Here is a 24342-nt window from a genome sequence, read left to right on the forward strand (position 1 = left end):
AGATAATACAGTTTTTCATTCAGAACTGTAGTATAAAGTTTTCAAACTGGCGAATGACATGATCTAGTGGGTCTCTGTCATCTTTATTGAGCGCGTTCGTAATGCTTTTAGCTAACGAGTGGCATCCGGTGTGGTCTTCTGCTGTAGCCCATCCGCCTCAAGGTTGGACATGTTGTGAGTTTAGAGATGCCTACATGTCTTGTCTACATGCCTAAATGCATTGAGTTGCTGCCATGTGATTGGCTGATCAGAAATTTGCGTTAACGAGCAGTTGGTGTACCTAATAAATGGGCCGGTGAGAGTATAGTACATTTATGATGGTTTAGTTTTAGGTCAAATACACTAAATGAAATTGAGAAATGATGTTTTAGCAACAACCTTAAAATCAGTTGTCTGTTGTACTAACCCAAAACTATCATAAACCACAACTACTATCGTTTTTGGCTTGTTGTTAACCTTGTTCATAGTTGTTAGTCTTGTTCATAGTACATCCATCTGTAAATATTACCATAGTTTTTCTATAACTGCACTTTATAACTTATACCTCTATCCTGCACTTGCTGCTATTGCACTGCTGGTGTGACCTAAACCTTGTACTTGTACATGTGTAATGACAATAAAGTTGAATCTAATCATGTCAGTAATAACAAGTATAAACACTGTAGGTTGATAGCTAGACGTATTTATTCATCCTGAGGGAAACATTCAGGTACAGTTTGCCTGATAATTGCATGATGTTAATACAATTCAAATGTTATTTAGCTGCTAAACGCTGTAGCATAAAAATAATTTAGGCGATGCAGTACATTAAAAAGCAGAGACATGTATTGTACAAATGCTGAATTAGAGCGAAAGCCATTCATGACTGTGTGTTATACGACTCATAATGCTGACAGTGAAATAATAGCTAACACTTTACTTGAAGGGGTGTTCATAAGACCTTTATAACGTGTATGCATGCTCATGACAACTGTTATTGAGTGTCATTTGCTTACTTTTTTATTTTAAATGCAAAGATGATATTGTTTGTTTAGACAACTTGACATAAATAAAATCATCACAGCCTGTCTTCATTTTTGTCATGACACTTGACATTACCAAGACAACATAACTGGTCATAAATCTGTCATAAACATGATTGTTATGAGGCCATTATAATTGTCATGAATATTTTTCCGATCACATTAGAAGTGGAACAATTTATATTTGTCATTAAAATGTCTCATCAGAAGTGTCATTACTCTTTCAAATGGTGGCTCAGTGGTTAGCACTGTCGCCTCACAGCAAGAAGGTCACTAGTTTGAGTCCTGGCTGGACCAGTTGGCATTTCTGTGAGGAGGTTTCATGTTCTCTCCGTGTTCTTGTAGGTTTTCGCCGGGTGCTCCAGTTTCCCCCAAAGTCCAAAGACATGCGCTATAGGCCGTAGTGTATGTATAATGTGTGTGTGAGAATGTAAGAGTGTATGATGTATTTGTCATTAAAATGTCTTATTAGAAGTGTCATTATCAAATCATTTTTAACAATATCATTCATTATAATGACAAATTCACCTTGTACCACAGTAGTTGAGGTCAAAAAATAATCAATGACGTTATAAGTTTTATGACATTTATAATGACTTCATGATGATCATGTTTATGACAGATTTATGACAAGTGTTGTTGTCTTGGTAATTTAAAATGTCATAAATGACGCTTAATGACAGATGCCAGTGCTTCCCACCGGTTAAAATATATTTGAGGTGGTAGCCGGATTGAAACACACTCTTTACCCACAGCACATAAATGGTCAACCAATTGCGACAAACAAAATAAAATGTGATTTTTAAGAGTATTTTTGTTTATTATGACAGGGTTATACACCTTTTCAATGGGTTAGAGTTATTTAAAAAAGGCTGCTGAAATAAAAGAAATCCACTTCTCTTACTTTTATGCTATTTAGGAGCCATGTGCACCCACTGACAGGTAAAGGCTGCTCTCTCTAAAGCTGCTTTATTGTCATGACATTTTGTACAGTACTGTCAAAGCATTTTAGATATTTATTAAGTATGTAATACATTAACCTTCTATGGCAGGGATGTCAAACTCAATTCCTGGAGGGCTGCAGCCCTGCACCGTTTAGTTCCAGCCCTGCTTCAACACACTTAAGCTGCGGTCACACTGGGCTTTTCCTCCCATTCATACGCACGCGAATGCGTCAGACCGGAAACGCAAGGTCATGCGTTAATTTTCGCAGTTCGCTGCGGTGCAAAGTTCAAGCTTGGTGAACTCTGACCTGCGAAATTCCATCACTTGACAGCGTGAGACCAATCGAGGATCAAAACAGCACCTCTCTGGACAGAAATTTAAAACATGGAGCAATCGCTCGCTTTTTTTAATGTCTAATCATCTTGTTTAATTCCGCTCCTTTTCGCAGCGCCGTACGACAGAATTTCGCACAAACAAAGCCCAGTGTGACCGCAGCTTCACCTGTAGGTTTCAAACAAGACTGAAAGACTTAATTAGTTTGATCAGATGTGTTTAAGCGTTGGAACTAAACTGTGCAGGGCTTCGGCCCTCCAGGAATTGAGTTTGACATCCCAGTCCTAGGGCTTAGTGGCCACAAACATGGACAGCACATTTTAGCTCTTAAGTATCTATTTAAAATACTTTGAATGTTTTATATTTTGTTACAGACATACAGTGTCATCCTGCAACTGTTCTGCAATATATGAATGTCCCAAACATTTTTAACTGTCCAAAATGGGAAAGAAAATGTTTTTACTCTCTGATAGTCAAAACATGTTCAAAAAATATGTATGTGTTATTAATGCATTAAAAAACAGCCAGGAAAAAGTGTTTTATGGAAATTCGGACCACGAGTCCACATATATGGACATCATATCAAAAGATGATCCTGAGGTTTTTATTCTAATTAGGTTCCAATAAGCCCAAATAGCAAAGAGAAATAAAAATGAATGTAAAAAAATCAGCTTGGGCCTTAACATCATCAAATGAATAAAATATTCAGCAAATGAGGAATAAATAACAGAAAAAAAGGAATAAAAATAGGCATTATTGCTAAAAATTATAATAATTACAAGAATAAAAAGTGTAGATTATTTAAATAAGGCAAATTAGTTGATTAAGCATTTCTAATGGTGTACAAACATTTGCAGCCAGTATATAGGTCATTTTGCTCTCTCCAAGTATATAGTAGTTTATTTGAGTCGTTTATTAAATAGTTAATCTTTTAATGTTTCTCTCACGGCTGTGCACGCGCAGTCAGGTGCGAAAAGTTAATGCAAAAACGCATACAAATATCAGCAACTTTAGAAAGTGAAAGCAAAAGCTGAATCCCAAACATTTTAGGAGATTCAGAAACTACGACCAGATGCATTTTGCCGCAAAAGGTGTATCTCTGTGGGTTTGTAAAGCATGTGAGATTGTCTGTGTGAGTGTTGACAGTTCTTGCGTACAGAGAACCAACAGTAGGAAACCTGTGAGAGAAGATTTTCCACTGGTTAATCAATCGCGAATGTTTGGCTTTCTTGGGTGGATACAAAAAATGTAAAAGAATAATAATAATAGTATTATTCATGTGTCACCACCAAATATACTTGGGCGGCCGTTAATATACCTGGGCAGCCCACCCAAGTAAAGTCTATGTGTGGGAAGCACTGCATGCATATCATCTCATTCACATTGATTATAAAGAGTTAATGACAGTCTAATGAACCTTCAAGTAAAGTGTTATATATATATAAATATATAAAAATATTTCCAATAACTTGCATATGTATATATAATCACTCGCAGAGAGAAGCACTTTTTTTTTTAAAACAGACGATCACGAGTGACATTCAAGTACGTTAATAGATGACATCTGTGGGAAAAACATAATCCTTCACTAAATTGTGTTTCTGAAAGAAAACGTGCATGCAAAAAAACAAATATGCCGCATTTAAACGTTGAATGAAAAAAATAAAACATAAATATCCACCAGCATTTATTTGATTACCAATAATCAAAAGTAAGACTCATATGCAGCCTCTGTTGTCATAAGAAAAATGGCTACTTCATAAATATCACAGTAAATGTTCTTTAACGGAAGTTTTGAGATTGCATTTAAATCAAAAATACTGTTCAGTTTCTGAGAAATAGGTGAAAACCAAACATTAAAAAAGTCTGTTTAATTGTTATAAAGTCAAAAGCCATCAAATAAACTGATTAATAAATGCTTGGCAATGGCATACATTGTTAAACTCGCCTCTCTGTGAAGACCAGACCTTCTTGACGTGGTGTTATCGTGTTCATTCTCCAGTGTGAATGTCCTGGTAAAGCTATATTTGGCTTTATAAGATCTTTGCAAATGATAGAGTGATGTTCTGTGGGTGTGTACAGTAATTCATACAGTGTTCTCTGTAACAGCACCTGAGTCTTTCTGTCGAGTTGTGAAGCAGGCCTGACCATTTTTTCCCACCGTCTGGACGTTTATATAGCAGTGGAAGCTGTAATCGCTCTACTGTAAAGCCCAGCGAGGAGGACAGAAGCAGGAATCCGACGACTGCTCACGCAAATTTCTTCTTGGTTGCAGTGAAACGCTCCATATACTGAGGAAAACAGAGAGAAAAGAGTTTTTATATGACTACGATTCAATAAAGTGAGTAATAAAATAACTTTTGTGTGCACTGAATATCCTCTGAATATATATATATATATATATATATATATATATATATATATATATATATATATATATATATATATATATATATATATATATATAATTTATATATATATATTCAATTCAATTCAATTCACCTTTATTTGTATAGCGCTTATACAATGTATATATATGTATATATAATAGATTGTCATAAAAAACAGTGTTTCCCAACTCTGTTCCTGGAGGCACACCAACAGTACATATTTTGGATGTCTCCCTTATCTGACTTAATCTAGTTCTGACCTGATCTAATGTTCTGATGAGTTGATTCGGGTGTGTTTGATTAGGGAGAGGCCGAAAATGTGAAATGTTGGTGTGTCTTCAGGAACAGGGTTGGGAAACACGGATTAAAAAAAATCTATGGGTGATCGTCTTTTTTTTCTATTGCTCCAAATGTCTGGAACTCACTCCCCTGTAATATTAGGCATGCAGAAAGAATGTAAAGTATCCCCGAAGACTCACTTTTTTTTTGACTTGCCTACTTGTGAGGTGTTTGTGTATTCTTTATTGGTTTTATATTTACAATAAAACTGCGTCGCCTTGTTTTCTTTTTTACATGTATCATTTTTATCCTCTGCATAACTGTTTTTTTTTTCTCCTTATATTTTTTAAGTGTAAAGCACTTTGAGAATTACATTTTAAAGGCGCTATATGTAAACAAATATTATTATTCAGGGTATATGCAGGAATCCTAAAGGTAATTTCAATACCTTTTTAAAGACGTTCTCAGAATATTTTAAGACCTCATTACCACTTCAAGTTCTAATCCATTTCAAACCTTTAACTTAAACAGTTGTTAATAAACAGTTGTAGTTAAATAAATCAATAAAGCACAACCATGCAACAGAACTCACATAAGCTCAGAAGAAACAAAGCTTGAAAGAATAAATTACGCGGTTGTTTTCAGCGACAGGCTTTAGCCACTGTTTAAACTCGTCTTTCTCCAACAGGAGTACGCAACCTTTTTCCCATTTTGCCATCTGTTGACTCTATGGTTTCACTACATGTCGAGAGCATCACATTACCTTCCCCTGTGTGTTGCAAATTACATGACATCACCCAGAATTTAATTTAAGACCTTGTAAAAATGTGATTAAGACTTCTTAAAACCTCTTAAGGGCCTTCATTTTCTCATAATTGATTTATCAACTATTAATACTTTAAGACCCTGCGGAAACTCTGTGTTTAAGACTCCTAAATAGAAAAGGTTGACAATATTTTGAGAATGCAAGTCATTTATTAATCAAAAATGCTTCTGAGGGAAATCTCAGCTCATCAAGATATACAGTAAATAATTTAGATCAATTTAGGACTAGGCAACACGGTGACACAGTGGGTAGCATGATTGCCTCACAGAAAGAAGGTCGCTTGTTCGAGCCTCAGCTGGATCAGTTGGCATTTCTGTGTGTGCTCCGGTTTTAGACATGCGCTATAGGTGAATTGAGTAAGCCAAGTTGGCCGTAGTGTATGTGTGTTTCCCAGTGATGGGTTGCAGCTGGAAGGGCATCCGCTGCGTAAAACATATGCTGGATAAGTTGGCGGTTTATTCCGCTGTTGTGACCCCTGATTAATAAAGGGACTAAGCCAAAAAGAAAATGAATAAATTTAGGATTAAGAATTTTTTTTTATATGTTTTTAAATAAACATTCTATTATTATACAATGCTATTATATACCTAATTATAATTAAATTATATATATATCAGTATTATACAATGCTATTATATTATATAATTATTATTACACATTTTTTTCTGCTATTCAAACATTTTGCATTAATATGTACTTTTATTTACTTTTATTTGATGCATTACATTGATTTAAAATTAAAGACATTTATAGAGTAACAGAAGATTATTTAATTGTTTTATTTATTCATCAGAGAAAGCTCAACAAATATTTTTCACCAAAATATATGCAGTTTTAATAATAATAGAAATCCTTATTATTCAGTTGGTAGGATGTTAGTAATAATCACAAGATCTGAATAATAGATCATGTGACAACGTTACCATCAGCTTTACAATCACAGAAATAATAATAATTAATTGTAAATGATAATAAAAAGACAACAATTCCCTTAAATAGTGAATATTTTGATCAAATAAATGTAACCTCAGAGTGAGTTAGACTGTGTGGGATTTGACTTTGTTTCAAACATAAATACTTTTTTTCAGCACAGATCCAGTTTTGTTTCATATTTAAACAGTGGTATTCTCTCTCCTGGAAAAGCTTCTGCTATTTAAAGAGGTTTAGACATAAATAGGAAAACATAAAAGAAGCTGACTAAATGTGTAAGTTATGTCTTCTTACAAAAGTCATAGTATTTGAGGGCTGTGATGCATCAAATAGTGCACACGAATAAAAGCAACATATATATGATCATCTTATTTAAGTTGATATTCTTATCCGTTGATAATTTTGGAAAAAAAAATGTTAATGGAAAACAATTGTTGCTTTATTTACAGTTTGTATATATGCAGTCCAATTTTACTGGTTTCTCTTTTTGTATGACAGAAATATTTGATACCTGCCTGCCTATTAAAGACAGGAGATCTAGAAGTGAGTCAGTAGTTGGCTGTAGTCTATGTGTTGTGTCTAAGTGCAGTTTTTTTTGGCCCAGATTCAGCTGATCTAAGAAACAACACCACTGGCTTTCATCACCTCTATTTTTTCAGCTCAGTGTGACATGACCTAAAAGCTATAAAAATGCAAGTTTCAAAAGGCTGATTTTCAGTGTTACCACTGATGAACTATTTTGGTGCCCCAAAGGAAATTTCTGTCAACAGTTCTTAAAAAGAACCATATCAATAACAGCTCTTGAAAAGCTCAGATATGTAATTTTGTGGCATCTGGGAGGTGTTCTTGAACTTTTGAGAAATTGAAGAAGCTTTGAGGAATGTGAATTGGTGTTTGATAATTTTTTTAATGATTATTAATTAAGTTTAGAGTAATAATAAACGTAATAAACACATTATACAAAAAAAGGAACTCTTTTTTTTCCCTCAGTGTCACATTTCTAAATCCACTTTTCCACTGCTCGGTATAGTACAGTTTGGTTCAGTTTTGCTCAGCTCAGTTTGTATTTCCACTGCAGTTTAGTACTGCTTAAAGTGGGTGGGATTATCGCTATAGTTGCGCCACCTCTACTGCCATGACGTCCTGAAAAACATTTTCATTCCAGGTCATCTCATCTGCTCGACTACAAACAAGGAACACCTGGACCTCTTCTACTAACCAAAATGCTGCCAATTCAAGTGTCTTTCAATTCGTTTAGTCGTGTGAACCAACAAGCAGTGGCTGCAGCTGAATATTTAAATAAAGTGGGTTTGATGTCTCGTGTCACAATTTCTTTAACGCTGGTAGTGACGATTCTCACAGATGCAGTGTGTATATACGTCGTATTTTGGTAATGATACAACGTTTTTGGAAATTCAACCAAGGTGGTTCTAAAAGCGTACCAGGTACAGTATTAGGTACAGAATGCAATGGAAAAGCCCCCAAAAAGTGAACCGTACTAAACTGGTCCGTACCATGCAGTGAAAAGCGTCGTAAAGAGATTTCTCCTCTAAAGGATCTTTTGTGGAACTGAAAGGTTCCATGGACGTTAACATTCACATCAAATCAAGTTTTTTGGTTTTGATTATGATTATTTTAGTCTTGAGGTTACTAGGGTAAAACAATAGTGAAATTCTCATTCATAATATATATTCATTTGTAGGACTGTGCAATTATTCTTAATCGAATCGCGATATGAAACATTGTGATTAGCTAAAATAAAAGAGGCTGCGATATGAAATCTATATTAATTAATTTCACCCATCCAGAGCAAATGCTTGACTGCCGTCTGTGTGTGATAGTCTTACTAGCCAATTGAGTGAGCACACTTTCGTTCTGCCCAATCAAAATTGCGCAATCAAACAATGCAGAACTTCCACAATAAAATACAAACAAACAGGAAAGTGCAAACAAGATTTAGAACAAGGCATTTGCCGCTTCAGATGCATTAATAGACGAATATAAAAGAAAAACAGGACGCCGGTAATATGGGAATATCTAAGTTTCAAAGTCACAGACACCGAACAAAACCAGGTCATTTGTAAGAGCTGTCGCAAAATTGTTGCCACAGCTTAAGGAAATACAACAATCAGCACCTAAAAAAAGCACCACAGGCGGCTATATGAGGAGCGTCTTGCTAAAAAGTCAACTAAAAGTATTGCCAGTGACAATCTAGTAGCAAGCAAAGTACAATTTCAGAGTTGATATCCTTTCAGTTCCACTCACTGCATTTTAGCAGTAAGAAGCTACAATACAGATTATTGAGCTAAAGCTTGACTACAAAATTAAATCACAAATCAAATAGAAATCGCAATATCTGTCAAGAAAATGTCAATTTTCCCCAAATCGCACAACTCTACTCAATTGATATACTTACTTCATATCTTACTTCCACCAATATGGATTAACAATTCTGATGACTTCACTCTGCTCTCAGCTTTCTCCTTATTGTCTGTATCTTCTCATCATTTTCTGTCCAATCAAATGCTATCTAGAACAGGAAGCCCCACCCCTACTATAAATAGATGCTTAAGTTAAATAGTGCACTATACAGAGTATAAATGATTCAGTATATCAGTGTAAATATATGACTTCTGTTAATTTGTGGTTCACAGATGTGTTTTTTGCAAAATGCTGCTGCAAAAAAAATATAAATACAGCTTTTAATAAATAATAATCTGCTTTTAATAAATAAAAAAACAAACTGTCTGCTCTGGTTCAGAAACATGACAACAGAGACCAAAAAATATATATGACAGCTGCACAGACCACAAAACCCAATCTGACCAATTTGAATACTACATTTTAAAGTGATTAGGACAGTTGAACTGCACAGATATTAGACTGCAGATATTGGGCTGTCAGATGCAGTTTTTCTGAGCTCAATTGATTGAGAGAGCAGTGATTTAAACAAAAAATGAGAGGGCTCTTAAAATCTTCTGTTTCAGTTGAAATTATGTCGACACTGGATAATGTTATGTACTACAAGCTCTTCAGGGGACCTTTAAAGGTTCTTCATAGAACCATAAATGTTAATAAACTTACTTTATCATATCCTTCCAGGTCACGCATCTTTTTGACCTCAAACAAATTGCCCTCGACAGACAGCAGGGACACCTGGGAGTCTGTGAGGATGGAGATGGGGATAGAGGAGAGCTCCAGACAGTTCTCCTCTAGCCGCAAGACCTTCAGTCTGGGTGTGCGAGACACCTCTTGAGTCACGCTTGAAATCTGAAACAGAATGAACACAACACAAAACTGTCACTCTGACACTGCTCAATACGGTTTTTCGCACTGAGCTTAATCCTAGGTTCTCATCGTTCTGCTCCGTTTCATACCTGTAATTTATTCTGCGATAACAACCTCTTGGATTTACTTTATCTCTGATGTATAGTACGAGCAGTGCTAATGTGATTACAGATAACAGGATTTCGTTCATCCAGGGTTTAAGATGACCCAGGGTTAACAATTTTAAGTGTGAAAAGCCATAAAGTTTCCATAACACAATGAATGAAATCTCACCTGATTCTGATTGAGGTTGATTTCAATGGCTTGCAGTTCAGCCACCTCTGCAGGAACCATCTGGATCTGATTTTTGGAAAGATCCAGAACATCAAGCTGGCGAAGGGTGCCAAGGCCACCGGGAAACTCTTTGAACTGGTTGCCGGACAGGCTCAGGGTGCGCAAGGACTTGAGCTGACCGATTGAAGAAGGAAGCTGTTTTAGCTGGTTTCCATTTAAAATAAGGGTTTCCAGCTTCTTGAGCTTGCCAATGTCATTTGGTAGACTGGCTATATTCATAAAAAAAAAATCAAACATTTATGATGTGCACATGGGTTTATTGTTATTTAATGGCATTTAAACACTGTTGTAGTTTTGTTCTTTTTTTGTAATTTTCTATTTTACCCCAAAAATATGTTTATACAATTTGTACAATTTTAGTTATAATAGTTTTTATTTCAGTTTTTTATTTTAGTACAGTTAAATGAAAATGAGAAATATTTACCCTATATATATTTATATTTACACTCACCGGCCACTTTATTAGGTACACCTTACTAGTACCGGGTTGAACCACCTTTTGCCTTCAGAACTGCCTTAATCCTTCATGGCATAGAATTAACAAGGTACTGGAAATATTCCTCAGAGATTTTGCTCCATATTGACATAATAGCATCATGCAGTTGCTGCAGATTTGTCAGCTGCACATCCATGATGTGAATCTCCTGTTCCACCACATCCCAAAAGTGCTCTACTGGATTGAGATCTGCTGACTGTGGAGGCCATTTGAGTACAGTGAACTCATTGTCATGTTCAATAACCAGTCTGAGATGATTCGCGCTTTATGACATGGCGCGTTATCCTGCTGGATAACCATCAGAAGATGGGTCCACTGTGGTCATAAAGGGATGGACATGGTCAGCAACAATACTCAGGTATGCTGTGGCATTGACATGATGCTCAATTGGTACTAATGGGCCCAAAGTGTGCCGAGAAAATATCCCCCACACAATTACACCACCACCAGCCTGAATCATTGATACATGGCAGGATGGATCCATGCTTTCATATTGTTTATATTTATAATTCTGACCCTACCATCCGAATGTCACAGCATAAATCGAGACTCATTAGACCAGGCAACGTTTTTCCAGTCTTCTATTGTCTGATTTTGGTGAGCCTGTGTGAATTGTAGGCTTAGTTTCTGCATAACAAGTGCTTATTTGAGTTACTGTTGCCTTTTAATCAGCTTGAACCAGTCTGGCCATTCTCCTCTGACCTCTGGCATCAACAAGGCATTTGCGCCCACAGAACTGCCACTCACCATTCTCTGTAAACCCTAGAGATGGTTGTGCGTGAAAATCCCAGTAGATCAGCAGTTTCTAAAATACTCAGACCAGCCCGTCTGGCACCAACAACCATGCCACATTCAAAGTCACTTAAATCACCTTTCTTCCCCATTCTGATGCTCGGTTTAAACTGCAGCAGATCGTCTCGACCATGTCTACATGCCTAAATGCATTGAGTTTCTGCCATGTGATTGGTTGATTAGAAATTTGCGTTAACGAGCAGATGGACAGGTGTACCTAATAAAGTGGCCGGTCAGTGTATATGAATACTTTAAATGTTAACAAAAAAAAATAATTTAGCAATAAAACAGGTTATTCAGAAAATATAACATTCTTTAGTTCAGCAGGGAGGGAATCACTTGTTAACATATTTGTAGTTTTAAATTTCATAATTTTCATTTTGGTTACTTTTATTGTTATATTCTATAATCCTATTTTTATACCAATATATGTATTAACAATTCATTCAGATAAACAGATATTAAGAATTTCCAATAAAACTTTAAAGTCATCACCTACCCAAAATGGGTCAGTCAAAATAGTCAATATTCAGTAGTTAATTACTAATTTCACATGGAGTTATTATACAAAAAAAAAAAATCATGTTGTGACTGCAAACAACACTTCCAATTAATTAAAATAAAAAAGAAGAATGTTTGGTTTATGTTCGTTATGCTTATGTTTCGCTATTCAAGTCAAGACTTACTCAGTTTATTGCTACTTATGGTAAAACTCTTGAGATGCTGGAAGCTTCCTATGAATGCTGGAAGCACCTCGATCTTGTTGTTGGACAGATCGACTGTCCGCAGGTTTGCTGTGAGTTTCTGCAGGTCCTCTGGGAACTACATAAACAAACATGAGTGTGCTGTCTATAATCCACAAGGACGTCGCTGTTAAGTGCATCTGAGTGCTGAATATGATTACCACAAGCCTATTAGTACCTCTGTCAAACCCTTTCCGGTCAGCTGAAAGACTCCAGTCTTCTGAGATGTTTCCAAATGAGCTTTGAGCGCACTGTTCCCCATTTACAGGATATGGATGCTGCAGATCTGATGAATTCGATATCAACAAATCTAAAGCAAAACATACAAGCATACAATAAAAAAATCAATTGTACATGCGTTGAAAATGGAAATGGGTTGAAACAATCAAGGTAATAAAACTGTAATGTAGTTTTAAAATCATAAATTAGACCATGTGCGGTTCAATTTTATTTTACACATAAAGACAATCATATATTTTTACCCTGAGTTTCCAGAAGACATCATTAAAATGTTTATATAGCAAAATAAGATTCTTAAAGGCTTATTCTATTTAATAATCACAGTGTAAGATGCAAAAACTGTCAAAAAATACAGATGAAGTCAGAATTATTAGCCCCCCTTTGAATTCTTTTTTTTCCCTTTTTTAAATATTTCCCAAATGATGTTTAACAGAGCAAGGAAATTTTCACAGTATGTCTGATAATATTTTTTCTTCTGGAGAAAGTCTTATTTGTTTTATTTCGGCTAAAATAAAAGCAGTTTAAAATTTTTTAAACAGCATTTTGATGACAAAATTATTAGCCCTAATTTTTTTGATAGTCTACAGAACAAACCATCATTATACAATAATTTGCCTAATCACCCTAACCTGCCTTGTTAACCTAATTATCTCGTTAAGCCTTTAAATGTCACTTTAAGCTGTATAGAAGCGTCTTGAAAAATATCTAGTCAAATATTATTTACTGTCATCATGACAAAGATAAAATAAATCAGTTATTAGAGATGAGTTATTAAAACTATTATGTTTAGAAATGTGTTGAAAGAAAAATCTTTTTATTAAACAGAAATTGGGGAAAAAAAATAAACAAGGGGGCTAATAATTCAGGGGAGGCTAATAATTCTGACTTCAACTGTATATACAGGGTTTCTGCAGGTTTTACCAAGATAAATTTAAGACTTTAAGACATTTTTATGATCATTATGAATGAAATCTTAGACTTATACAGGGCTAAATGCTAAGGATTTTTTTTACATATACCAGTTAGAAAAGATTTTCACTTACCCAATCAAAATGATTAAAATTTATTACATTTAACAATACAATAATAATAATTTTTGTTAGATTTTTCTTAATTAATTTTCAAATATATCCATTCACAAATCCTATAACATTTACCAAGAATAAACAAAACATAGCTGTCACTTAAGTCTACAATAATAATTTAATAATAAAAATATACGTAAAACCTTCAGAATTACGCTTTAAACAGGGTGGAGTAACAACTTATTTAGAGAAAATGCCCACAATTTTTTTGTATAAAATTATATTGTTTTACATGCACAAGCATTAAAAAAAAAAAAAAAAACAATATTAGTTATGGTAAAAACCATGCACTCGTTTTCTATATTCACTGAAATATATGTAAATGGCACACACAGGGCCAAAGTTTCCTTTACAAATATTATTAAGAATATTCCATATGTTATGCTAAAACATAAAACCACTTACCTAACACGTATTCTAATCTCATATATAAATCATATAAATGTTTAATGGTTGTAATTTACAGTAGGCTTTATATTAAGTAATAATAATAATAATAATAATAATAATAATAATAATAATAATAAGACTAATAAGATAACAAATAAGACTTTCTCCAGATGACAAAGTATTATCAGAAATACTGTGAAAATGTCCGTGCTCTGTTAAAAATCATTTGGAAAATAATCAGGAAAAGAAAAAAAAAAAATTTTTAAGGGGGGCTAATAATTCTGATTGCAACTGTAGTTGGAAATATACGTAAATAGCCAAAAGCATGGAGTAGCTGTAAAACACATTCATTTCTTGTAGCATTGACAACGAAACTAACATAAAAAATCACTAGCATTCATTTTAGCCTGGTTGTTAGCCTGCTCTGGAGTGTAAATAAATCTCCATAGTAACTTAATTTAGCCTGCTTTCATGCAACCGAGTCAAGGCTAAATTCAGCAAGGATAGCCTCGAAATCCCAGCTTAATCCCTTATCTTACTTTTGTGCAATACCCCTTTATCTCAGTCCAGTTATTGTATTTAGATTCTCAAGTGAATTATGATTTTTTAATAAACATGGACGTGGACTATTACATATGTAGACGACTTGTTATTAAAAAACAGAATTATTAAACATATAAATACAAACGCCAAAGTTGTAGTATTAGATTTACGTATGGACTCATTCATTCGGAAACGATTCAGCAACTCTGCATTGAGGTAAAGTTGGATTTATATTTGCACATTCGGACTCCTTAATAATATAATTTCGGAAAAGTATTCTTTGCACATTTTAAATAGGGAAATCATAAAAGCAGCAAATGACTACTGAAGTACAACATTGACCACGGTCAATTAAATAGTGCTAATGTTGTTTTGAAGTCATTTAAATGTGATTTCAGACCCAAGATTCAAATTAGTGAAGTAAACAACCGTTAAATGAACGAATGTGAGAATATAAAGCCAACTTCACCTCAATAGTCCATTTTCAGCTTCTATAACAGTAGTTGGTAATATGAAATAATGGAAAATGATGAAACCCGGATGGCAATAACGTAATCTCTCAGCCAAAACACGTTTCAAATGACAGCTTTTTACAGCAGTGATAGACAATCTTTCAGCACAAAGTCTAAATGGCAACAACGAAACTGAAAACAGCAATCGAACGCTGTAAAATAATGAGCGTAATACAGCTTTATCACTTCAGAATCATACTTACCTTAGCCAGTTAGCTCGACTGGCTATCTATAAGTCCACAGTTTGACAGGAAAACTTCAAAGAATCCCGTTGGCTACAGAGCAATATAACCTCTACTAAACGTTTTAATAAAAAAATATATAGTAAAACATACAATATTATTGAGTGGTGACCTAAGTTGATGATTATTAAATGTTGATCTACGGAACTTTGTCCATCCCCAAGGAGGGCGTTTGTTTATGTGGATACAGTTGATTGAAGCCTCTCTGTGTTAATTCTCCTCCTGTCCGCTAGCTGGCGCCTGGCGGCAACAGATAACGCATTCTCCGTTTCAGATTCTGTATGTCGCCACATAGTGGCTTGGCCGTGAAAGGATCTCAGCGTTTTTAAGTTTACAAATGTGTCACACACTGTAAAAAAATCCATAAATTTCGTACAAACTTATTATGTGATTCATTCATTCATTTCCGGCTAAGCATAATTGAGTACACCCCATTTTAAAAAGAACATTTTCAGCCATTTCTCAGTGAATATCGGCAATGTATTTTGGTGCATTTAACCAAAACAGATTTATTAAAATAATATTTTAGTCACCAAACATATTTAGAAATAGAAAGATAATACAATTAAATTCAAGCAAAATATTGCAAAAAAAAAAAAATTACAAACAACAAAATGTCAACTAAATTTGTCAATTTTTTGTTTCTCTTGATTTTTCCTCTTTTAAATTTGTATTTAATATTTTTCTATTACACATACATTTGGGTGTACTAGTTTTTGGACCATTATCATAAGTTATTTTGTTAGATAAGCTCCAGATTTGGCTTCAGTACTGACTAATCTAATGTATATGCACAAATATAATATTGTAAAGCTCATTCATTCATTCATTCATTCATTTTCTTTTCATGTCAGTCCCTTTATTAATCAGGGGTCGCCACAGCGGAATGAACCACCAACTTATCCAGCATATGTTATTACGCAGCGGATGCTCCAGCTGCAACCCATCACTGGGAAACACTATTTCTGGTTAAAAAAACATGAATTTAAATATAGATTTGTGAGGGGTGTACTTATATATGCTAAACACTGTATCAGCATTTTTTATGACACTGTATAACAATAATTAATATTTTTACATTACTGTGATAGGGTTAGGGTAGGGGTAGATGTTAAAAAATACAATTTAATGGGTAATTTAATAGATAACAAATAATACTCGGTACAACTAGGCTACTGTTTTAATGTTAGAGTGACGGTTGGGTTTAGGGTTGGGGTAGGGGTGGACGTTAATAAAATACAATTAATAGGAAATTTAATAAATAATATAAATCATTTTCATTAACTCCTATATCTGAGTAACCTTCTTTTTGGATGTCATTAATGTCAAGATGATTTGTTGTAGTAACAATAACTGTATTGTTTATGAAACCATGGTTACGATGTGGTGAATGTTTGTAAGGACTAAGTGCCAGAGACCACATTCATGTAGGCTACTGACATAGATGCAAATGTTGCTATTCACTTTATTATAATGACTAGCTTTGCTCTTTTTGCTTGTGAGGCATTGGAACAATTTCAGAAAAAAAGAGCAATGGTTACATCTTTAGTACAGCAGGTTTTCAATGTCAAGTGTGGTATACCCAAAGGCAGTGTTTCTCAACTGGTGGGTCTGGTGGTGGAACATTTTCAGAGGGTCGCGGAGTGTGTGGTCAAAAAAACAACAAAAGTTAAACTTATTTTGCTTATACCGGACATTTATTTTAAAATGCGCGCGCGACAACCATGTGAAATTTCATTTAATTATAGCAACAAATATGTCGAAGCACACGATCCCGAATATGGATTTACATATATTGACGACAAAAGGCTTAAAACCTCAGTGTGTCATATCCCTACTGAAACAACCAGCTTAAACCAGCCTAAGCTGGTTGGCTGGTTTTAGCTGGTCAACCAGGCTGGTTTTAGACGGGTTTTGGCCATCTCCAGGCTGGTTTTCAACCATTTCCAGCCTGGTCTTAGGCTGGACATAGCTGGTTTTGCCTGGTCATCTCCCAGCCTGACCAGCTAAGACCAGGCTGGAAATGGCTGGAAACCAGCCTGGAAGTGGCCAAAACTCCTCTAAAACCAGCCTGGTTGACCAGCTAAAACCAGCTAACCAGCCTAGGCTGGTTTAAGCTGTTTTTTTTTTCTGTGAGACAGCATGAAACCTTCTAAATTAAAACGACATTTAGAAACCAAACATCCCAGTTGCAAGGACAAATTTGGGGACTCTTTTCAAAGACGACTCCAATAGCAGAGGGCATCACAAAAGTGCCTAACATCTTCATGTTCAAAACAAGTATAGGCACTCCGCACATGCGTAGCTAACTCTGAAGCAAATGCCAAGAAAGCCCACACAACAGCAGAAGAGCAAATAACTGGTGATTATTATATTATTATATGGTTGTGATTATTTTAATCATTTTACTGTAATTTGCTGGTTTGTTCTGTTCAACAGGATCAGTGTTAATGTTTTATTAACAGTTCAATTTTGTTCATGGTAGGCTAACTGAATCTTCCTTACCCTAACCACTGTTTACAGTATTTGACGCTTTTACTTTGTAATATTTCTATAATTTGATACATTTTGTTAAATGACAGCAATAAAATTTTGTTTATTTGTAAGGCTTGGAGATTTTCTTTTGATTTATCTGTTACTACTTGTGTATGTTAACAAATAAATACAAATTAATTATAATCCCTAAAATTATATTAAAGTTCCCAAAAATTTGGGTCGCAGCTTGATGACCATGTAAAAATGTGGGTCCCATGGCCAAACCAGTTAAGAAAACCACTGTTTTGTTTTTTTTACTAAAGCCTTTAAGTTTTCTTAATTAAATTAGTATTATCTTACTGCTCTGGCAAACAATTTTACTGGTTTCTAATCTGAATCTTCTTAAATCATTCATTTATTTCTTGTAATTAGATTTTGTTTTTATTTTATATTGTTTTGTTTTTGTTTTTTGCAGTGAAAACTAATACTTTGAGGGTCTTGACTCATTAACTCATTAAGTCGTTGTAGCAATTTCTGAAGTTGTTATTTCTTGCCCTTTTTAAAATTGTTGTTAAAAATGTTCTTCATACTAAATGTATTTAATTTTTTTTTAAATAAAAAGGTTTTATAGAAGTTTTAAAACCCTAAAATTATAATATACTCAGTAACTAAGTGCATTAGCTGAAAATTCAATGCAACAGAGGTCTACAGGTTTTTATTTGACTGTAATGGACTTTTCAGCAAAACCAAACACTAAATAATGCGAACATCTTTCAGGAAAAAGTGTTTTTACTACCTCAAGACATCAGTTTGGATACAGACAGGGCCAATGACAGATTGAAAATTTCACAGGAGGGCTAATCATTTTAGAGAAGTTTTAAAAGCCTAAAATTACAATAAACACAGTAACTGTGCATTTCATGAAAGTTCAGTAGAGCAAAAGTCTATCCAGAGGTTTTTATTTGACTCTAATGAAGGTCTTTTCAGCAAACATTATATAAATAATGCAAACATCTTTAAGGTAAAAGTGTTTCTTAACACTTAGGACATCAATTTGGAGAGATATAAGGCCCAATGACAGATCTTTATTATTAATAGTCGGTGTGTTTACTGATCAAAATAGAAAGATCATGTTTAGGCTTTTGAAAAAAATGTCTTCAAACTGAATAAATGTTAAATATTTAATAATTAACAATAAAAGAAGTCAAAACATCTACAAAATAACTTAAATGTGTTAAAAGTCTCAGGTTGATTGAAATAAATAAGCATATTCATTTGAATCATTTCAGGAGGTTTTAGCCCGTACACATGTACAGCCCACTATTACTTTCTCATATGTTGCCCTGAAGCATTTCTTGTGCTCCGTGTCCTGTTTCAGCACCAGGATGTCCTGATAAATTGGCACAGAGTTCAGTCGTTCATCCACACCAGTGGGCAAGAAGCAATATTCAGAGCTGCACTGGGCTTCAAAGATGACCTGTGGTATTCTGAGTGGTGAAAACGTTGGTCTGAAAGCAGAAAAAAACAAGATGGTTATTTGAACATGGCAAAACCCACAAAACTATCCATTACCTGGTTTACCTGCTGAGTCACTTAGACATCACACAGCTTTAAAGCGGTGGTCCAGAGTTTATTTTTAAGGCTTGGTTGTGTTTATAAGACGCAAAGCAATGTGTGGTGATGCTTCATTTGTAGAAAATCACGTTATTTGTTCATATATCTCACTTTGATTATATAGAGCTACTCAGATAACATGAAAACGACTATCATATGTCCTAATTCCTCCGAAAGCCAGCACTCACGAGGCTCTGATTGGTCAGCTAACATAATGTGCTGTGATTTGCGGATTGGCTCTACGTCACCTGGAAGTGTCACGGCTCTACAAGCATGCACTTTGCCTCTGTTGTGTAAATACTGTCAGTCAGTTTAACTATTAGCCTTATCAGTTTGAGCCTGAATCAGACAGAAAATGACACAGAGGATACAGCTGAACCTCACGCCTGTTCTCTAAAATAAAACCTGAGAAGTGTCTTTCACATATATTCGGAATAAGTATGTGTAAGTGATATAAAGCGCTCTCATATCGTTATTTGAGATGTAAAACGCACAAAAATGGCCACATAGAGAGACTCTGGTGAAGATTGTGGGTGTTTACAGCGGTTTGACGGATAAATATGAATTTGTATCTAAATTGTTAACGGTGCCAAACAGCATCTGCCATTGTTTACATCCTTGTTTATGTCCTCGCTACAACATACCGTTAACGCTAGAAACTGTGCATGTAACAGATCAGTTTTAACAAATAAAAATACTTACAGGTTGTGGCTCACAATCCACAGCTTCGTCTTTTATGGTTGAACTGTTCCTTCTTTGAAGAGTTTTTAGCTAAATCCAGCACTGAACTGAGAGAGATTCTGGAAGCTGTCCTTTGTCAAATGCTAGCTATATCTTTTTTTAAAATAAATCTCTGAAACTTAATTAAAATTAAATTGTAAGCACTTCTCTCTTAGTGCCGTGTCTTTTGGAATCCCAAATACAAAAACAGAAGAAGCTCTGTGGAAATAGCAGCGTCATTTTAGCTTTCTCTGCTATAACATTACAGCACGTCTGGCCGCACCCCTTCGTTGCGTGTTGTCGCATTAACCTGGATGTATTTTTTTTTGTAGTCTTTAAACTTCGTTCGCTGTAGGCTATGCTAAGCTAACTCAATGTAAAATTCAATTTTTCAGTCTTCCTTTGCGTTGAACTTTGAGCGTCTTGCATTCAGAGATGCTGTTTATGTTCACACAGCTACATTACACATCAACTAAAGTTTAAAATACGATATTGTAGTGGACCACCCCTTTGAACATGCTTGTCACAAAAAAACATTTTAAACAGGATGGTAAATCAAACATGTAGTAGTTCTCTTTCATTTTTTTTTTAATACTTTTTCCAATATTTCCCATTGCTTTTAAAAGAAGCAAGGACAATTTTACAATATTTCCTATAATATTTTCTTCTATTAGAAAAAGTCTTGTTTCTTTTCTGGAAAAAGTCTTTTAAAAACAATATTTTACATTATTAGCCCTTCCCAGCTGGCACCGGACGTCATCTGTTCGTTGATATTTGGTTGGTTTAAGGCTCTAAACAGAAGTGTGCGCACATCTAGAAAATCTCAAAGACAGGTGCTCGATCAAAAACAAACATTTGTAGAAAAAGATCCAAAGAAAATCGGCACACTGCCACTTTCAATGAATGACATGAAAGACTTTTTGAGAGCTAAAGTGGCAGTGTGCCGATTTTCTTTGGATCTTTTTCTACAAATGGTTTAAGGTTCTGGCATTAACTAAATAAAATCCAACATCATTTTAACGCCATGATATGACATCCATACAACATCAAAGTCTAAACATTAGTAGATGCTTATGTTTAGTTGGTTTTATGTTGTGTAATTACCTAGCTAAAATTCAACGTCATTTTAATGCCATTATGTGACGAATAGATCAACTTCATAATATGATGTTGTGTGTCTTTTAATATTGTATGGACGTCACATTATGACAAACCATAGATAAACATCTAGTGATGTTAGACTTTGACGTTATATGGATGTCTTATCATGATGTTAAAATGATGTTGGATTTTAGTTAGTAAAGCCAGAGCCTAAAACCAACCAAATATCAACACCAGATGATGTAGGTATTAGATGTCAGCTGACGTTGGTATTAGACAGCAATTAGACATATTAGACGTTACATTTAATTCAATTGACGTCGCAACCTAAATAGAACTTAAGATCAACGTCATATTACAGTATGTTGTGTGCTTGCTGGATTCTTAAGAAATAATAATTTTTTGATTGGCTACAGAAGAAACCAATGATTTGCCTAAATAGTTAACCTAAGTAACCTAGTTAAGCATTTAAATTGCACAATAAGCTGATTACTAGTAATTTGCCAAAATAACAGAGTACAATATCATGTACTCTCATCAAGGCGATGACACTAAATTAGTTATTAGGTTTAAAAATTTGTTAAAAAAATGTTTTTGCTCCAATAAAGGCCAAATAATTTTGCCTTCAGCTGCATATTACGTCATCAAAGTTATACATGTCATGAATTAAAGTCTTTTTAGAGATTTTGAATTGTAAATCTGGTGATTGCATCATTGTTTTGATGACTTTTCAACTCACATCCAGTTCCACGCAGACAGCGAGCGGTTGTGGATGCTGCCGTTTCCCTCTCCGTCTGCAGATTGAAAGCCATGGAAGTCATTGGAAATGGTCAAAGCAGTGTCACACAGCTGATTCTGCTCTTGTTGGGCAAGAGCAGAAACAACTGTAAGGCTTGCCAGTGCACAGCCTAGTAAAACCTGTGAGAAAGATTGTTATCTGTTAACACAAAATTCACCATTAAAGACAAATTTTGGTAAAAGAAAGGAAGTTGAGGCCTCTTGACTTAAAGCATTACATGTATGCCTGAAAAAACAACTCTTTAGTGAAGCAACGGTGTTAGCATAATGCTAGCTAACAGTATTATGCTACAAACAAAATATCTACGAATGAATGGTCATCTCACCAGGTGTTTAGCGCTATAGAAGTTCAGAAACATCTTTAAGTCGTCTTCTTTTTGTCTCTTCAAGTGTGAAAATGATTCTCATGTACCCCATCTATTTATGCAAAGCTTGATCGCGATTACATAGATAATGAGGCCTACCTCTGACCTGGATTTCTCATCAGATCATTTGATATGTGTTTGCTGTTTTTACATGTTGCCACTCATTGCCAGTAATTTGACCTACGGATTAAAGATCACTCCATGCTGGCAACGGTTGCAGAATTTAATCGAATTTCGTTCTAAAAAAAATTGATGAATCATTCATAAATCAGGCTTTTGGGGTGAGTTATCAAGATTTTGGGTTTTGTGCAGTCTTTGTTTTATCACCTTTCGGAAAACTTTGCATGTGTCGTGTCTGATTAGATTGAACATCATGGAAAATCATTAAGAAACTATTATTAAATGAATGGTGCAGAGTTCAAGGGGGTTTTTAGATTGCTTGCAGATTAATAATCTTACAAGATTATCTTGAATGAAGAATGTAATTTTTTATCTATCACGCTATTTTCATTCATCATGGTGTTGATATGATGTGTGGTATAGTGTAATCAAAAACAACTGCAACTGGTTGCATTAAATGAGTTGAATTAGCTGAAACAACACAGTTCTTGAGATTTTTGGGGAACAACCTAATTGTTTTATTATCAATCAACTTAAATCTGTTAAGTTAACTTAATCAATTTGTGTTGGGACAACATGAATGGTGTGAAACCCAGCATTTTTTTTTCAGTGAAGTCTTTTCATTCATCATGGTGTTGATATAATGTGTGGCATAGAGTTATGAAAAACAACTGCTACTGGTTGCATTTACTTAAGACTCATTTTAGAATTTATTTTTTTTCCAAGACTGCACACCACATTTTGATGTCAGCTACTTAAACAGGTAGACTAGCCTAATTTAAATGGGAAAAGTACGAGTGAGTTCCAATCGACTAACTCAATGCTAGTTGTTTGGGCTTTTTTAGACAGGGTCTTAACACCGGATGGATTGTTTAAGCCCAAACTGTGTAAAATATGGACTAATCCAAACACTGTGTTAAATTAAGTCCTATTAATGCAATTTTAGAACCCAGTAGAATCAGAATCAGAATCAGTTTTATTGCCAAGTGTGCTTCACACACACAAGGAATTTGTTTTGGCTACAGAAGCTTCCAGTGTACATAAAGTGACAAGTGACAACACAAAATAATAACAAAACAAAAAAATAAAATAAAATAATAATAAAAAATGATGAACATTAAACAGATGCGGTTAGCGAAGAAACCTGGATGTTGAGTTGTATGTACAGATTGTTATAAATATACAGGTTATAAGGTGCTGTGTACAAGTGCGAATGTAGAGAGTATTGCATTGTATATTGATATAAGGTGCTGTGTACAAGTGCGTATGAGAAAATATTGCACATATTTATTGCACAGTAGGGGAATATTTAACTGTTCATAAGGTAGACAGCCTGAGGAAAGAAACTTTTCCTGTGTCTGGCTGTTTTTGTGCTTGGTGCTCTGAAGCGCCGACCAGACGGTAACAGTTCGAACAGGTAGTGTGCTGGGTGTGAGGCGTCCAGAGTGATTTTGCGAGCCCTTTTACTCACTCTGGAAGAGTACAGTTCTTGAAGTGTAGGAAGGGTTGTGCCAGTGATTCGTTCAGCAGTCCGGACTATTCGCTGTAGTCTACGGAGGTCGGTTTTGGCAGCTGAGCCGAACCAGACGGTGATTGAAGTGCAGAGGATAGATTGGATGACAGCTGAGTAGAACTGTACGAGCAGCTCCTGTGGCAGGTTGAACTTCCTCAGCTGACGAAGGAAGTACAGTCTCTGCTGGGCTTTCTTCACAATAGAGTCTATATGAATGTCCCACTTCAGATCCTGAGAGATGGTGGTG

The 24342-nt window shown here is 34.9% G+C and overlaps 2 protein-coding genes across 2 annotated transcripts; both read right to left on the reverse strand.

Moving 5' to 3' along the window:
• Positions 1 to 666: 666 nt before the first annotated feature.
• On the reverse strand, positions 667 to 15589 carry lrrc57 (leucine rich repeat containing 57). Its single transcript, XM_056477117.1, has 6 exons — positions 15351 to 15589; positions 12556 to 12687; positions 12321 to 12456; positions 10287 to 10555; positions 9810 to 9995; positions 667 to 4591 (listed from the first exon to the last, which is right to left on the reverse strand). The coding sequence occupies exons 2-6, from the start codon at positions 12637 to 12639 to the stop codon at positions 4550 to 4552; spliced, it is 717 nt and encodes a 238-aa protein (XP_056333092.1). The 5' UTR covers positions 12640 to 12687; positions 15351 to 15589; the 3' UTR covers positions 667 to 4549.
• A 3560-nt stretch (positions 15590 to 19149) lies between these two features.
• il17a/f2 (interleukin 17a/f2) lies at positions 19150 to 22456 on the reverse strand. The gene is made up of 3 exons (XM_056477689.1): positions 22424 to 22456; positions 22039 to 22217; positions 19150 to 19372 (listed from the first exon to the last, which is right to left on the reverse strand). Exons 1-3 carry the CDS (start codon positions 22454 to 22456, stop codon positions 19150 to 19152), a joined length of 435 nt encoding a protein of 144 aa, XP_056333664.1.
• Positions 22457 to 24342: the final 1886 nt, after the last annotated feature.

The sequence above is a fragment of the Danio aesculapii genome, chromosome 17 (assembly GCF_903798145.1).
Source record: "Danio aesculapii chromosome 17, fDanAes4.1, whole genome shotgun sequence".
NCBI classification, from domain to species: Eukaryota; Metazoa; Chordata; class Actinopteri; order Cypriniformes; family Danionidae; genus Danio; species Danio aesculapii.

What these genes read in the sequence shown, in the direction of transcription:
- lrrc57 (XM_056477117.1), bottom strand. Translation starts at nt 12,639, where the DNA reads ATGGGGAACAGTGCGCTCAAAGCTCATTTGGAAACATCTCAGAAGACT. An exon ending in CCGGAAAGGGTTTGACAGAG is followed by an intron (nt 12,457 to 12,555) that starts GTACTAATAGGC and finishes TTGTTTATGTAG; the next exon opens with TTCCCAGAGGACCTGCAGAA. An exon ending in CATAAGTAGCAATAAACTGA is followed by an intron (nt 10,556 to 12,320) that starts GTAAGTCTTGAC and finishes TTATGAATATAG; the next exon opens with CCAGTCTACCAAATGACATT.
- il17a/f2 (XM_056477689.1), bottom strand. Translation starts at nt 22,456, where the DNA reads ATGTTTCTGAACTTCTATAGCGCTAAACACCTG. An exon ending in TCTATAGCGCTAAACACCTG is followed by an intron (nt 22,218 to 22,423) that starts GTGAGATGACCA and finishes TCTTTCTCACAG; the next exon opens with GTTTTACTAGGCTGTGCACT. An exon ending in CTGTCTGCGTGGAACTGGAT is followed by an intron (nt 19,373 to 22,038) that starts GTGAGTTGAAAA and finishes TTCTGCTTTCAG; the next exon opens with ACCAACGTTTTCACCACTCA.